The sequence below is a fragment of the Pelobates fuscus genome, chromosome 5, assembly GCF_036172605.1.
Source record: "Pelobates fuscus isolate aPelFus1 chromosome 5, aPelFus1.pri, whole genome shotgun sequence".
NCBI classification, from domain to species: domain Eukaryota; kingdom Metazoa; phylum Chordata; class Amphibia; order Anura; family Pelobatidae; genus Pelobates; species Pelobates fuscus.
In genome coordinates this window covers 192,745,652-192,761,823 of record NC_086321.1, presented here as the reverse complement: position 1 = coordinate 192,761,823, position 16,172 = coordinate 192,745,652, and the positions used below count along the sequence as shown (strand labels likewise).

Genomic DNA, 16,172 nt, shown 5'->3' with positions numbered 1-16,172 from the left:
TTGTGCCACATCACAAACAGTGACTTTAACGTAGCTCTGATGTTAGAAATTGAGCGGGAAGGGTTTATAATAACGTATAGACATGGCTACCATCTTATCTTGAGAAAGCCCTCCAAACTCGGGCGAAACGCATGGAGCGGAATTTGGCCTACATTTACCACAAAGAACACAGACTAACTGAGCGATGTTGCACGACGGCGTCCCTCCGGTCCTACAGACTCTTTATGCAGCTTGGTTTCTAGGACGTATCAAGGACCAGCCACCACGACGGTGTGGTAATATATCGCTGTGAACTAACTGCCTATTTGTGGTTTAACCGTTGGATTGATGCTATCTTTTAGTGGATGTTGGATTTTATCGCCACTATATTTTATCCTGTAAGAGTTCTTATTTAGGGGAAGGTTTTTTTTGTTCGTTAATAAACATAACAGTGTTACACTATTTTCTGTTCATTTGTATCTTTTTAAGGTACATCGGAATATCACTGAACATTTAGTATCCTTTCAAGTGGATACCACCTAAGATGAACTATAACATTATATACCCTAAAATCCACCACTGTGGAGGTGGTTAAACTCTATTCTGGAACTTTCGAATTATATCTACCTTTTTTTTTTTATTTATCCCCATGTTAAGGAATTTGGGGAATATTGACTAAGCGCTGACACTACTATTGCAAAATCTTCATATGTGTTTGCTAAGATAGGTAACTTTAAAAAGTCTTGTGCTACTAAACCATTACTAAATAAACGGACTACTTACATTGGGGGAGCCAGGGCACTCTTGGCATCATAACCAATACAGCACACTACAGTGGTTATGGTACTTGGAGTGTTCCTTTAACATATGTAAAATAAAATCTCTAATATTTGCTGCAGAAAGGCATATGTAAAATCTTAGAACTATCCCAGTATAAAATAATATCTAAATGGCTGCATCTTATGGAAAATGTATGAATGGTGTTTAGATAGAATTATGATTGGTCACATTCTTGTTGCAGCAACATCAGTCATACCCTGCTATTGGAAATCGCAGAATGTTCAATCTATTAAGGAGGTTCTACTTTTAGTATTGGACAACAAAAGGTATGAACTGGTATTGAGGCAACCTTCCTGCACTCTGCTTTATTAAGGTTTCACTAGGACAACAATAAAAATAAAATAGAAGTATCACATTTAAACAATTCCACACACCCTGTGCTTCCACATTAGGTAACTGTTGTAGTCATTTTTGCTTATGAATTTTATCGCTCTGTATTATATTTTACTTATGTAAACATTTGACATTTTGATATGTAAAGATGGACACCACTCCCCTTTGATCAAGGCCTCTGTGTAGGCCGAAACATTGCAGTTTTTGTTCCAATAAACCTGCCTTCCGGCAGCAATCCTGAGTGCCTGGACCTAATTTATTTGATCTATTGCCTTTACTTTAAACATGATGGTGGAAATTAATCAAGGACAAATGGGTGCAATGTGTTAAATGATGAGAGACACTCTATTGGTTACTATGGTGATTGCTCATTATTTAGCACCTGTTTTTGCCTTGATTAATTCTCCCATTCAATTAATTAAATGATGCTGCCCAGCAAGAAGTAAATATTCTGTCATTCTAATTGACAAAAATCTGTACAGTCATCAAGATTACCATACAACTCACATGTACACAAAGAATAGAATACATACAACTCACATGTACACAAAGAACAGAATACATACATACAACTCACATGTACACAAATAGCAGAGTGCATTGCTACAACTCCCATAATACATGTAGCTTGTATATATATGGACATATATATATATAAATACAGTGCACAAAATGTCAGTAAGGAGTGAAAAGTGTAAAAAGTGTGGATCTTACAAAAGGGAGTCACATCAATATATACCAAATGACACCAATATTGTATGTAGAACAAAATTAGAGAGAAAACAAATGATGATGGTAACAATTTTTGCTCTCATCTTTATTTGAAGTTTATATACAATTAAATAAAGTGTTGGGAAGACGTGTTGGCCATTTCTTCTCCTTATTCCTCATCATGGAGCTTCTGCTGTAGAACACATAAAAATACATAATGTAAAGCAGACGGCAAAAAGCAGAAGATACCAGAAGATAGCTAGTAAAAAGTCTAGTCACTGTACCATTAGTTATCTATCCCTTACATGCTCAGTGGCTAATGTTCACATATGTAAGCACTTACCTTGCCCCCCACATCCCGGGTCTTTGCTCTAAGCTTGTTGACCTGAGACTCTGCAATATCCGCCCGTTCCTCTGCCTCATCCAGCTCATGTTGAACTTTACGGAATTTTGCAAGGTTAGTGTTGGCCTGTTCCTCCTGGGGTGAAGACATTCCAGAGAAAAATAGATAGATGTTGAGGTGGAAAATAAGAATCCATAACAGGGCAAAATAAGGCAACTATGAGATATAAATATAAAAAACGATGTTTCTTAAATAAAATAAAAGTTTTGTTTTTTTAACTACTATAACTCACCGCCTCCTCTGCTTGTCTTTTATAAGCTTTCACTTTGAGCTGCAACTTATCCACTAAGTCTTGAAGACGAGCCAAATTCTTTCTGTCCTCTTCAGTCTACAAAGTAAGGAAACACAACATACTTGTCAATATAGGACCTGAAAGACAACATATAAAACAAAGACACATGCAGCATACTTGCATTTTACTTTCACCACATATCTTTGGAAATTAACTTTCCATGTTATGGGGGGGGTGGGCGGAGCCAAGCAGCCCAGACGTGCTCAGCGTCTGGAGATAATAAACAGGGTATTATACCCAGCCATAGCCACTCACAAGCCGCAGACCGCAATACCTGTAACCGGGAGAGGCTGCTGCATTGAACAGTGCCTCTCTCGAGCCCCTGCACAACCGCCCGGACATACCGAGGCTTGCGGCCTACAAGAGTTTCAGCCACGGAGAGACGGCCGCTCTCCAGGCACAGAAGCAGAGACCGGGACCCCGGTAAAACACCTCCCCCCCAGGACCGGCAGGGGTCATCCCGGTCCACATATAGTAGCCTCACTCACCCTGCTGACAACGGGCTGCTGATACCGCATAAGCCAGAGAAGCAACTCCATCACTCAAAATGGCGGACGCATGATACCCACGCGGTGAGCAGGACGGGTGTGCTGCGGTAGACCTCATGCTGCAGCACCTAAACGAGTTCTTTGCCAAGCTATGGCAGAAGTTTGAGGTACGTGCAAATGCAGTGGAAGGGGGTCAGAGGGGCAATCAGAGACACTCACAAGATGGGGTGCAAGAGGCCCCGTCGGGCGCACTCACTCACCGAGCACCTAAGCCGCACAAACTCAGCCCACCCAGGCAGCGAGCCAGCGGGATCTGCCACCCAAAGCAGCCCCTACAGAGGCAGAAGCGCAGACTCCAAAAACAAATTCATGCTTCAGCACAACCCCTCGGGGGCAGTCGGGCCCATGGACTCCTAAGGAGTAGTCGGAGGACTCCCGCTCAGCGAGCCATGCTGCGTTCACCGAGACAAACCTGGGTCATGGCCTCACGGAGTCACCGTACCTGCGGAGAGAAGATACTGACCTACCACAAAGCATGGGATTGGGATTGAGGCCTCCGCTAGCCCGTACCACATAATCGCCCTGGGGGTCAGACAATGCAAGAGACCCACATGACGGACCCACAGACCCCAACGTCTCGCCCCACTGAGGAGGAATCTGGACCCTGCAAGACCTCAAACTCCCGAGGGGACGGTGCCTGCTAGCCGACAAAACCGGAGCGGGGACGGCTCCTCATCTGAGCCTCCCCCTACCGCTCAATATACCAGCTTGAGACTTAAGCCCTGCACGGGTAAGGGATGACTGTGCAACTCTGTGACCCTGGAGGGTCTGATCCGTGACCCACAGACTCTGACCCATTTGGTGGCTGCAGGACTCACCTCTCACACAAGGCAGTTCCTGGTGCCAGTATTATTCAGCTTGTTGCTTTGCTAAGAGCCTAGCTCTTTGTTATACATGTCTCGATCTTACTATGATTTCAATTTTAACTTTAATTTGCATTTTATATGTCCCCCCACTGGCAACCAACATATAGGTTAGAAATGTACACCCAATCTTTGCATAGCTTAGTGGCCCTATTCTCTCAGCATACACTGGCATCGTTCACAAGCCTGAACACATGGGCACAGGGCCCTTCATCTACTCCATTTTATGCAAACCGTGCTTAATTTCCAGTTTCACCCTGTTAATCTTTCACAAACCAGCAGTAGCACTTAGTGAACAGTTAACATAGAATGTGACATGTCCATATACCTGAGCCTACTGAATAGTACAGCTAGACTGCACACTCATACTAAGTATCTGCTCAATATGACCTAATTGTTTATTCCTGTATAGTTAAGCGAACCTGACCTCCTAAGCTAAGAGTACCCATGCATGTTTGAAAGCTGACTCTTATGTATTCAAGAATCAATATATGTATAATGACTCAAGCTTGCTGACCTCAACGCGACCCACCACATAAGGCGTACTTATCTAGCCTATATTCAGCTTGCATTATAAACGTTATAAAATTGTGCCTTTTCTCTAAATGCCACGCAAATGTTCAACTATGTTTGTATTCAAATAGCCTGGAACTGCCGTCGTGGCATCGCAGGCATGCTTGTTATATCTTGCACAGAAAAAATAAAGAATATAAAAAAAAGAAAAATTCAAAAAAAACTTTCCATGTTATGATCTACAGGCCTGCTACCTATTTTTTGATTAATTGATTCTAGATTTTCTTTTTAACCTTCATACCTGGTAGGTAAGCTCCTTAATGCGTCTCTCGTACTTTCTCATGCCCTTCACAGACTCTACATTGCGCTTTTGTTCAGCTTCCAGCTCATTGTCCAGTTCTCGGACTCGAGCCTCCAGCTTCTGTAGCTGTTTCTTCCCTCCTTTCATGGCAATCTGTTCTGCCTCATCCAGCCGCTGCTGCAGGTCTTTGATGGTTTGCTCCATGTTCTTTTTCATCCTCTCCAGATGAGAACTTGTGTCCTGCTCCTTCTTCAGCTCTTCAGCCATCATGGCAGCCTTTAAGGAGAGGAGTGTAAGTTTATAGGCACACAATGAAGGCACAGAATATGATGGTCTGGGATGTGTTGACTAAGTAATGTTGGATACATACATCGGTTATGGCCTTCTTGGCCTTTTCCTCTGCATTTCGGCATTCTTGCACAGCCTCTTCCACCTCTGTTTGCAGTTGAGCAATATCAGACTCCATCTTCTTCTTCTGGTTTATTAGGCTGGTGTTCTACATGTGACAATGGATACTTAAGAGTTATTTTAACAAAAACAAAATTCTCCAAATGGGGTTAATTTATTCAATAAACCAATTTAAATAAAAGGAAATATTTATCTGATTTTTCAAGGTTTTTTTTTTTTTATTACAATGTGTGTTCCTGCTTTATGTTCACCACTTATATGTCTCATCTAATCAATCAATTATTTACAGTCTTCAAAAAGCAAAAGAAGAAATGTTATACATAAATTCAAGAGAATACTGTGCCCACTTTACAGTACAGACTATAATTCATCAGGAGTGTTGCAAATACAAAATTAAAATATTCCAAAGAAAGATAGAGAATTGATGTGTGATGGACAACATGTATATTTGTACTAAAGTATTCATGGTATGAAAAAAGGAATAAGTATTGGTGTGCTTGATGCAGCAGCATAAGAACAGCAAAAAAGTCATGTTTATAGGAATGGACCAAAATTGACAATTTTCTTTATTATTCTGATATCATTATTGTGGTTGATATATATGTGGATATAATTCACATTCCCTCCTCACCTGGGAGTGGAGGAGTTGCACCCTCTCACTGGTCTCTATCAGCTCTTGTTCTGCAAGTTTGCGTGCTCTCTCTGTCTGCTCCACCAAGGACCTCAGCTCCTCCAGCTCAGCTTGAAGAAGCATGTTTCTTCTCTCCACAATGGCGATGTTCTCTTTAAGATCATCATTAGCTCTCAGTGTATCATCCAGTTGTATTTGGGTGTCCTGTGAAAGCCGCATATAAGAATGAAGCATGAGGGATGTATTTATGGTTACATATAAACACAAACCAGGATGGAACCAGTATTTTTGATGATTCTTTATGTACCTTGAGACTTCCATGTGCCACCTTAAGGTGCTTTTGAGCCTCAGCTGCTGTACGATTGGCCTGGCTAAGCTGAATTTCCATTTCATTCAGGTCACCCTCCATCTTCTTTTTTATTCTGAGAGCTTCATTGCGGCTCCTGGTCTCAGCCTCCAGTGATGTCTGTAGTGAATCCACCAGACGCTGGTGGTTTCTCTTCACCTGCTCCATTTCCTCTTCCTTTTCTGCCAACTTGCGCTCAATTTCTGATTTAATCTGATTATACTCTAGCTGGGTGCGCAAAATCTTGCCCTCTTCATGCTCCAGCGAGGCCTTAGAAGGAGACATTTTATATATTAAAAACATTAGGATCCATCCATCTTATATCCCAGGCATGTAATATAATAAATTGTTTGGACGATAAGGGGATTACTGAGAATTTTCATAACCTTACCTCTGCCTCTTCCAAGGCAGACTGAAGCTCCATCTTCTCCTGTTCCAGTTGTTTCCTAATTTTCTCTAGTTCATGTATACTTTTTCCACTCTCCCCAAGCTGTTCCGTCAGATCTGAGATTTCCTCTGTGGAGCCATTATGTAATTCATTTTTATATGCATTACTTCAAGCTAGTTTTTTAGCTATCACCACTTTCATTTACCACTATCATATCTATCTGATGCTTGCAAATATATCACCTTTAATATCTTCATTACCTCATGATAAGTGTGGTAGCTAATACTTTTTATAGAATACATATTTTTGAATAGATTATCTGGGAATTTACATGGATATATTTGGAAGCCTACTCCAGTGATCCCTGCTTTCTCACCTTGCAAATTTTTGTTCTCCCTCTTGAAAGTCTCCACGTGCTCCAGAGACTCCTCATATGCATTCTTTAACTTAAAGAGCTCGGTGCTCAGTGAACGAGCTTCTTTTTGAGAAGACTCCAGCTCTGTCTGAGACTCCTCAAATTTTTGTTTCCATTCAGCAAGGATCTGAAGTGAGAGAGTGACAATATGGTTACCGTCCTTTCCAGCCTTGTTTCATGAAATAAAAAAAAAATAAAAAAAACTGAACCCCCAAGAAATTTGGTATCTTACCTTGTCAAAATTTCTTTGCTTTTTGTCCAGTGCGGCTGCTGCAGCATTTGACCTCTCAACGTCCACCATAAGGTCTTCAATCTCATTCTGCAGCCGATGTTTTGTCTTTTCCAGGGATGAGCATTTGGCATTTACAGCTTCTACAGCCTCTTCCGCTTCCTGTAGCCTCTGGGCCAACTTCTTTCTACCATAGATCAAGGCAGATTAAAATGGTCATATAGAGAAAACCACATTTTATTGGATTAAGTAGAGGTTGAAAACAGCCAAGCAGGACTAGGAATTATGAGTTTAAGAGGAAATCAGCCAAAAGCAGTGGGAGTGTAAATGTTTAAGTTATTGTGCACTGACCACACGTTTTTGTTTTCACCCACCTTTGTAGCAAAAACTGAAGCAGAGCCTTCTAACAAACAAGCTTTATGCTCGTCTTATACAACAGTATGAAACATAATCCAAGCAAAAAGCTTCTCTGTTGAAAGGAATTGTACAGACACGATGCACCTAAGCAGATGTTATAATAAAAGCAAGACATAACCAGAGAGGGGCAAGAATCAATGCCACACAATGAATAGGGAAATATTTAAGTAAGGAGAGTATAGCAATGCTCTTGTGTAAGAAATAAAGCATGGAGGGTTGGAAGGGTGCCATTACAGGATATTCCTAAAAGGATGCAACAATAGAGAAAGTACATGTCACTCACTTGGCCTCCTCTAACTCCTCAGTTCTCTGGATGGCATCCGTCTCATACTTTGTTCTCCATTGGGCCACCTCAGAATTGGCTTTAGATAACACCCTTTGCAGCTCTCCCTTGGCCTCTTGCTCTTCTTCATACTGTTCCCTTAGGAGGTCACAGTCATGGCGAGCAGACTGGAGGGCATGGGCCAGGGCGTTTTTAGCCTTGTGTGATGAGAGAAACAAGAGAGAAGTTGTTAAAGCAAATGTATACTTGTGGTTTGTCTGTACAATTCGCTGTATTTTATATTTTTTTACATACTGGATTTTTTTTGGAATAGGAATGAGTATTCCCATTACCTTAGTCTCTTCTTCCAATTGTCTTTTAAGATCTTCCATCTGCTGGGAATACGTCTGTTTTCCACGAGTCAGCTGTGACACTAAGGCCTCTTTCTCATCCAACCGGCGGGACAATTCTCCATTCTCTGTTTGGAGCTTTGCCTTACTTGAGCTGAATTCATTTAGAGATCTTTGAGTTTCTTCATACTTGGTTCTATGCTCATTCATCTGGTCCTCTAGTGTACGGCACATTTTCTCTAGATTGGCCTGGAAAACAAAGTTATGTATTGATATGATAACAGCTAGACAGTTGAAGAGGAAGGGCACAGGACAAAAGTACCATTACTGTAGATGTGATTTTGTGTATTATTTTTAACGTGCAGAACAAAACAAGAATTTATATCTTAACTTTAAAATACTTTAGGTTGAAAGAAAACAAATACTGAAGTAGTAATTACACATAACTGGGCTAGATATGAAAGTATATTTCTGAATCGAAGAATCTAGCAATCTATTCATAATAGAATAATGGAAAAAGGACTAAGATTAAGACACTCTAATAAAATGACTGACCACTAGCAAAAAAAAAAAACAATTTATATTTTAAATCCTTAAGTAAGGAGATACAAATGTACACAATCAGAAAATAAATAAATACATACAATATGCAATGTTCTCACCCACAAAGTTTACCACTGGAAATATTTAGGTTAGTGACTATAACTTTGACAAACACGCATATGCAATGAAAACATTTTTTCAAACCTATTTCTTCCATGAAATCTATATCCTTGTAAATAACTCAGTAAAATGCAACAAAATAAAAACACACTGAGGACAAGGGCAAATTAACAATAGAATGTTTGATGTAAAAGCTATAAATAGGACAAAAATTGAGACATAAAATATAATCTGCAAGTATGAATGCCAATTGCGAGCCTTAACTTACCTTGGCTCTCACAATCTGTTCCATGTTGGATGCTACATCATCCAATTCCAGTTTGAATTCGCTCTTCTCTTTCTCCAGCTTCTGTTTGACTCTCTGGAGATTGTCTATCTGCTCACTTAGCTCTGCCACAGAGTCTGCATGCTTCTTCCTCAGACCTGCAGCTGTGGCCTCTGAATGCAGAGTGGATTCCTCCAGGTCTCTCCTGAGTTTGAGGAACTCAGCCTCTCTTTTCTTGTTGAGCTCCAGCTGAACAGAGGTGGCTCCGCCGGCCTCCTCCAGGCGCTCACTGATCTCCTCCAACTCTCGTGATAGGTCAGAGCGAAGCTTCTCAACTTTTGCTCGAGCTGTCCGTTCAGCTTCTAATTCTTCCTCCAGTTCTTCAATACGAGCCTTGGGGAGGAAAAAGTAGAAAAATACATTGGTCTTATGTGCAATGTCAAGTGGTTTCTTAGTTTTGTTTTGTTTTTAATTTGAGATTTCCCAAATTTTAATTGTTCCTTAAAATGTTTATTAAGGGGATATGTGTAACTTTTGGTCTTTTTGGTGTCATATGCTTCCCTCCCATCAAATTAAACATTTATTGTACATGCAATAGGACCAATTTGGAAATCATAAGAGAGTTGGGTATGTTCTAAATTCAATTAAAATAAACTATTTTTTGTTTCTATATTTTTATCAGATTAGGACATATACCTGCAGCTCTTTTATCTTTTTCTGGAACTGCATTCCCATGACCTGTTCATCCTCAAGCTTGGTATTTTGTTGTGCTATTTCAAACTCTTTCCTAAATGAAGATGAAGAGGATATAGCTTTTTTAACTTACACTCATTCAGCACAGGCAATAAATAAAGCCTAAAAAAACACACTTACTTTTTCAATTTTTCCTCCAGCTGTTGTTTGTCATTTTCCAGATCCATTACATTCTCCTGGGTTAGTTTCAGATCACCCTCCAACTTTCTCTTAGCTCGTTCTAGATCCATTCTTATTTTTTTCTCTTGTTCTAGTGATCCCTCTAGCTACAGAGATTAATTCAGTTGTTGTCAATATAGCTAGGAATAAACACATATCAAATGTGAATATAATATTGATGCCAGGTAGACACTACTTACATCATCCACCTGCTGTTCCAGCTTTGCTTTAGCTTTAGTTAGCACATTGACCTTATCCTCTTCTGCCTGGAGATCATCTAGAGTTTGTTGATGGGCTTCTTGAAGAGCCTTCTTCTCTTTGGTAAGTTTAGCAATAATTTCATCCAGACCAGCCATCTCCTCAGTTAGGTTTTTGACCTATGAATTAGAAATTCAACAGGTAATGAAAACTATTATGAAGAAGAAATTACTAGTGGGATTATATTGAGAAGAGAAATGGAAAGAAGACCATTGTTTACTTTATTCTCTGTGGCATGTTTCTCTTTCTCCACTTTGGCCAGTGTTAGCTCAAGATCATCAATATCTTTCTTAAGCTCGGAACACTCATCCTCCAGCTTCCTCTTTTTAGCAGTCAGCTCAGCATTCATTTCCTCCTCATCTTCAAGCCTCTCTGTCTGTTCTTTTAACTTGGCCTCCAGCTGAATTTTGTTTTTAATAAGCTGCTCACAACGCTCCTCTGCATCATTTAGATTGTCAGATTCCTTGGCAGAAAATATATATTGTTACTAAAACAGACTTTAATCAAGTTAACTATGACATGATTTGTAGATTGATATATTCATTTACTTACAGATTCATGCACCATCAATGAAGATGATGAGAATATTTTTCATATTGCTAGTTGAAATAATAAGTGGGCCTCAACACCTTATGATATAGACTTACCGATTGGACTTGAAGCTGCAGATCATTCTTCTCCTGCAGTAGAGAAACCATCTTTTCTTCCAACTCTTTGCGTCTTGCATCAGATTTCTCCAGAGCATCTTTTAGCCTTTGGAACTCTTCTTTCATGTTTGCCATTTCCTTCTCAGTCTCTGCACTCTTCAATAAAGGCTTAATTTTAAAGTAAAGTTTCATCCAAGGCCAATTCTTGACACCCATAAAAGCGCGGATATTCCATTGGATCACTAAGAGAGCATCTCTAAAGACGTAGACATACGACATGAATGCATTTGTTTAACAAGAATAAGCATTACTATGATAGTCATGAGTATATATTATAGTCATGATTTGCAGGAACATAAAGACTAATTTAAGAATTACGTATGTTACATTTCAAACATAATGGAGAAGAGTGATATTTATGTGTAACATTGACTTCTAAAAGTTTACTATCTCACAAAAGAAATAATTCAGGTTTTCTATGGGACTATAAACCCCTCACCTGCGTTCTAAAATCTTTTTAAACTCTCTTCTCATTAGCAATCCTCGGGACTGTGCTTGTATTCGTGTGATAATTCTGGAGAGCCTCTCATCTCTCATCTCCTCCAGTAGACCCAACAAGCCAGCTTTAAAGAATACCTTTATGGGGTAAAATAGCACATATTTATGTCTTTTCAGTCATACACATTAGACTTAAAACAGCTCCATATTATACAACCTAAACATATTTTAAAAGAGACATACATACTATCTCTAATGAAAAATATAAGCATTCACTACTGCCAGTTGGTTATGTCCTGAATAGCCCACCACTACAGCAAAGTACTACTATTTTAGTGGATCCTAATCATGTTTATGGTTGGTAAATCTTTTAATCTCTAAATTTAACAGTCATCCAATGATCTTCCTGTTTAATTTACAATGAGATCTGGCAAATAATTGAAGCACCGCTGAAATAACTAAAGGTTTTTTACAATATACAATTTAATACACATTGAAATTTGAAGTGAGGAAATATATCACACCTTAGTGTGCCCAAATTTGTACTGAGTATGGTCAATTTCCAGTGATCCCAAAAGTTTTTCTGCTCCTTTTTTGCTGTCTATGAATTGACCTTCAGGTATGGCGGCAGGATTCAAGATACGGTAACTGAGGAAAATGAAACAAACAATCATGAAAACATCAAAAATATCTTGCTGAAAAAGGAGCAAAAATAAAAAAACTATTATTTAGCAAATGAACACACAAAAAACAATAGATGGCAGTCTTACCGCTGTCTGAAGTCTCCATACAGGATACGATTGGGGAATCCCTTCCTGCAGATTCTGATACCTTCCAGTACACCATTACAACGCAATTGATGCATCACCAATGGATTGTCCATCTCTCCTACAGGGGACAGAATCAAAAACATAGGTAAAAGTGAAAGGATGTAATTATTAAATAGCTTAATTGGGTGAAATATTCAGTTTTAATTTTCTTAACTTTAAAACATTTACTTTTGTTGATGTTGGTACTCTAAAACAGGTACACAGCAGGTATTGAATCTAATGTACTTGCCTGTTTGCTAACACTTGCATCTAGTGACTAAACCATTTTTATATTTTTAGAGGAAAGTATCCCAGAAGCATTCTAAAGAATGTAACACACTTGATGTTGCCTTGCTAAATGTTGACCCTTGTCATTTTTACCCAGTTACTTACCTGGAGCTTTTCTCTCATTAGGGATAATACAGCGTACAAAGTGAGGATGAGTGGTCCTTAAGTTGGTCATTAGCTTGTTGAGATTCTCCTGTGCAAAAAGATTAAGGGTATGGCTGTAAGTTCATGTGCTGTATAGTGCATGCAGTCTACACACATTATTCTGTAAATACACTGTATATGCCCATAAATACTAAAAAAAAAAATGAATGTCTTTAGTTTACAAATTTATATGTAGTCTGAAATTTAAGTAAGGGAATGTTACCTTTAGAAAGGACTCTTCTCTACTCCCCCCCCTCCTTCCCTTAATTTTTCTCCCTTTATTTTCTCCCTGTTTACCCCACCCACCCCAGGAGACGACCTGTTAGTCACGGAGTCCACGCAGGGGGATCATACCCGCAGGTCACGACTGGCTGTGGCAGATGACAGGCGAGGGTGAGGTTAACCTCTTAACCATGACAACAACAAGACATACACGCAACCTCCCGATACCTGCTTAACCGCAGCGACAACCAAATATGATATACCAATATGAAAGACGTACATAACTGTGGCTTACTAGTGCTTCAGGCTTATATCAGAGTGGAGCAAAGCCATCACGTAGGGTACAAAGCAGATGTGATCAACACTATATTGCAACTGTGACTGAAAAAGGTTAAGCCAATATTAACGCATGAGAGCTATGGTACACAGTGATCCTTGCTTGTAGCTGCTCACTATCTTATTCATGCAATGGTATGTGATTTCCATGTTGCGGATACAGCAATGTCTGTACATGTCCCCCCCCCCCCCCACCACCTGCGCGTGGAAATCCCCTCATTAATCTCCCTTTTTCTTTCTCTGTACCCCATTGTCGTAATTTACTCTTCGGCCGAAGAGAAAAACCAAATAAAAGCAGATATTGAAAAAAAAAAAAGAAAGGACTCTTCTCTGAGACTTGATAATATGCCGATCTTCCATCCTTAAGCGCAAACTAAACATAAAATACTATGTACTATGTGGATTAGTTAACTATTCCTGTGCATGAATCTCCCAAATTATGTTCCAATACAATCCCCTAAGATCCCAAAGTTAACTAACTTTTTTTTGGGGGGGGGGGAGGTATTGACTAGTGTCTCAATTCAGTATATGCTGATAATGTAATGTGCATGTTCTTTTTACTCGCTTGTACTAGAGATCATCTGGAATTTTATCTCTCTTCGAGAGTGTAATGACGTTTTTAATTTGTTTCTTGTTTTGAAATTTTTTTCCCTTAACTTTCTTTAAGCATCAATAAAATAAATAATGTAAAGAAGTCTCTCACCCTGTGCAGAGCAGATACTGTCTGGAAGGAAGAACCTTTCTTTTTTCCTCCTTTTCCTTTGCCGCCACCATCTTTTTTTCACAAGAAAGAAAAAGAATTTGAAAAAAGTTAATTATTTTGTATATACGCTATGCAATTATTTTTCCCATCTCAAATGAGTTGGTTTATACCTGCATCAGAGGCGGCGTAGTTAGCAAACAGCAGAGCCAGTAGTTTAAGAGCAGACTTCTGGTACAACCCCACCACAGTCTCATTAAGTGGGTCCTTGTTTTTCTCCAGCCAACCAAGGATGTTATAGTCCACAGTGCCGGCATAGTGAACCAGGGCAAAATGAGCCTCTGGCTTTCCCTTGGGATTCCTGGGCTTCTGGAAATTATTGGACTTTCCCAGATGATTATCATATAGTTTGGCCTTGAAAGTTGTATCTGAGGCCTTTGGGAACATGCATTCTTCTTCCAGGATGGACATGATGCCCATTGGCTGTGGAGAAAGATAGCGAGAGTGCATAACGACTTTGTCAGGGCAAAACTGAGTTTTTGGAAAGAGGTAGGTTTACAGCAAACAGGGTTTACGTTGCATCAAGTTAACACGGTATCTTAAATAAGGAACAGTCTCAAGGCTTTCTTTGTGTAGTAACAAACCATTGCCATTAGGGTGGTGAATCAGGGATGTATTTAACGTAAGTCCGGTTGAATGACAGTGACTTTTTAACTCCTGGATCTAATATGACCTCAGCAAGCCAGACTGTCAATGGACTTCGAATCATCCTCTATACTTTAATTGGCATTTTCTTACATATCTTGTCTTATATAAATATTAAGGATACCTCCGTATGATTCGTCTTTGTAATGCAGTATTACTATTTCCCTATAAAATCTTGTTCCTGATATTTTCCTGTAGCAAAAATCTTAAATCTACAATTTAATAACGATTGTCAAAAAAACAAAAAAACAATAATAATAATGAATTGCTACCAAAGTCACAAAAGTAGCAAAGAAATAGCAAGGTACAGAGTAAAGAAAAACAAAGATCGATTTTTTATTTTATTTTCTGAAATGCTGTAATTTGCTCCTCACCTTCTCAATGAGATCAATGCAGGCCTGTAGGTCCATCCCAAAGTCTATAAATTCCCACTCGATGCCTTCCTTCTTGTACTCTTCTTGTTCCAGCACAAACATGTGGTGATTGAAGAACTGCTGCAACTTCTCATTAGTGAAGTTAATGCAGAGCTGCTCAAAACTGTTAAACTGCAAATGGTAAGAGAAGAGAAAATGATACTGTGAGGAATGAATGGACCATGGAAATGTTGTTGATAGAGAGAAGGAGTAAAAAAAATAATAACTAAAAGTAATGAACGTAGATATGGATAAGATAGGTAAAGTGAGAAATATCTTATTGATATCACACATATATGCTGCAATTTGTCCTGTTCAGTTAGCCTACATTAAACCTCTTTAATACATTTTTATTTCAGTGTCACACAAACAGATTGCTGCACTCCAGTAATTCTATTACAGTTTCCCTACTCAATACAGCATGTGCACTTTACAATCAGTATCCTGATAGCATACAGCTATTCCAACTTGAATTTTATCATATTATACATTCACACAATAGGCAGTTTAAGCAAATTGCATGCTAAGAAAGGAATGCTCTGTGTATGCTGGGGGGGTGTGACCGGGGCAGTCACTTCCTCCCAGCATCTGACATCATTACAGGGGGCCAGGTGGCGCTGTTAAAGCACCGCAGCGCTGACTGGGCCCCCTGAAAATTCATTCCATCGGGTGTCCCTAACAGCATGGGCCACCCGATGGAACCTTTAACGTGCGGCCCTGGCGGTTGTACACATGGTGGCGTGGCCCGGTTGCAGCTACGACCCCTGCTACCCAGGGGCGTACCTAGAGCATTTGGCACCCGGGGCGGACCCTGAGTGTGGCACCCCCCCCCGCCCATAATAAAAATTTAAGAAAACACCCACAATTTTTTGCTTTCCTATGGACTGTTTGAATGTGCGCGCAGCTCTTGCCGCGCATGTGCATTCGGCTCCACTCGGGAGCTGACGTCGGCGGGGGAGAAGAGGTCACCCCTTAAAACCCATTCAGCCACTTACCTTTCTCCAACGTCGGGCTCCCTCGGCGCTGGTGACCTCTCCTCCCCCTGCCGACGTTAGATCCGAATGCGCATGCGCGGCAAGAGCC

At 39.9% G+C, this 16,172-nt stretch overlaps 1 protein-coding gene across 2 annotated transcripts in view; it reads right to left on the bottom strand.

Moving 5' to 3' along the window:
• Nucleotides 1–1,942: 1,942 nt before the first annotated feature.
• LOC134611232 (myosin-6) overlaps nt 1,943–16,172 on the bottom strand; it is a 36,808-nt gene continuing 22,578 nt past the window's right edge. Inside the window, exons 15-39 of one of the 2 annotated variants that reach the window (XM_063454885.1) lie at nt 15,051–15,221; nt 14,145–14,454; nt 13,975–14,045; nt 12,675–12,762; nt 12,243–12,360; nt 11,997–12,120; nt 11,474–11,610; nt 10,975–11,230; nt 10,548–10,790; nt 10,270–10,446; nt 10,031–10,176; nt 9,854–9,944; nt 9,161–9,550; nt 8,233–8,478; nt 7,901–8,097; nt 7,204–7,387; nt 6,933–7,098; nt 6,560–6,684; nt 6,130–6,438; nt 5,823–6,026; nt 5,154–5,279; nt 4,784–5,059; nt 2,499–2,594; nt 2,207–2,341; nt 1,943–2,056 (exon numbers count right to left, since the gene is read on the bottom strand). In XM_063454885.1, coding sequence (XP_063310955.1) covers nt 2,033–2,056; nt 2,207–2,341; nt 2,499–2,594; nt 4,784–5,059; nt 5,154–5,279; nt 5,823–6,026; nt 6,130–6,438; nt 6,560–6,684; nt 6,933–7,098; nt 7,204–7,387; nt 7,901–8,097; nt 8,233–8,478; nt 9,161–9,550; nt 9,854–9,944; nt 10,031–10,176; nt 10,270–10,446; nt 10,548–10,790; nt 10,975–11,230; nt 11,474–11,610; nt 11,997–12,120; nt 12,243–12,360; nt 12,675–12,762; nt 13,975–14,045; nt 14,145–14,454; nt 15,051–15,221 — 4,410 coding nt within the window. In that variant the 3' untranslated portion in view covers nt 1,943–2,032. The remainder of the gene's footprint in view (nt 2,057–2,206; nt 2,342–2,498; nt 2,595–4,783; nt 5,060–5,153; nt 5,280–5,822; nt 6,027–6,129; nt 6,439–6,559; nt 6,685–6,932; nt 7,099–7,203; nt 7,388–7,900; nt 8,098–8,232; nt 8,479–9,160; nt 9,551–9,853; nt 9,945–10,030; nt 10,177–10,269; nt 10,447–10,547; nt 10,791–10,974; nt 11,231–11,473; nt 11,611–11,996; nt 12,121–12,242; nt 12,361–12,674; nt 12,763–13,974; nt 14,046–14,144; nt 14,455–15,050; nt 15,222–16,172) is intronic. The other variant, XM_063454886.1, reaches the window with a different exon arrangement.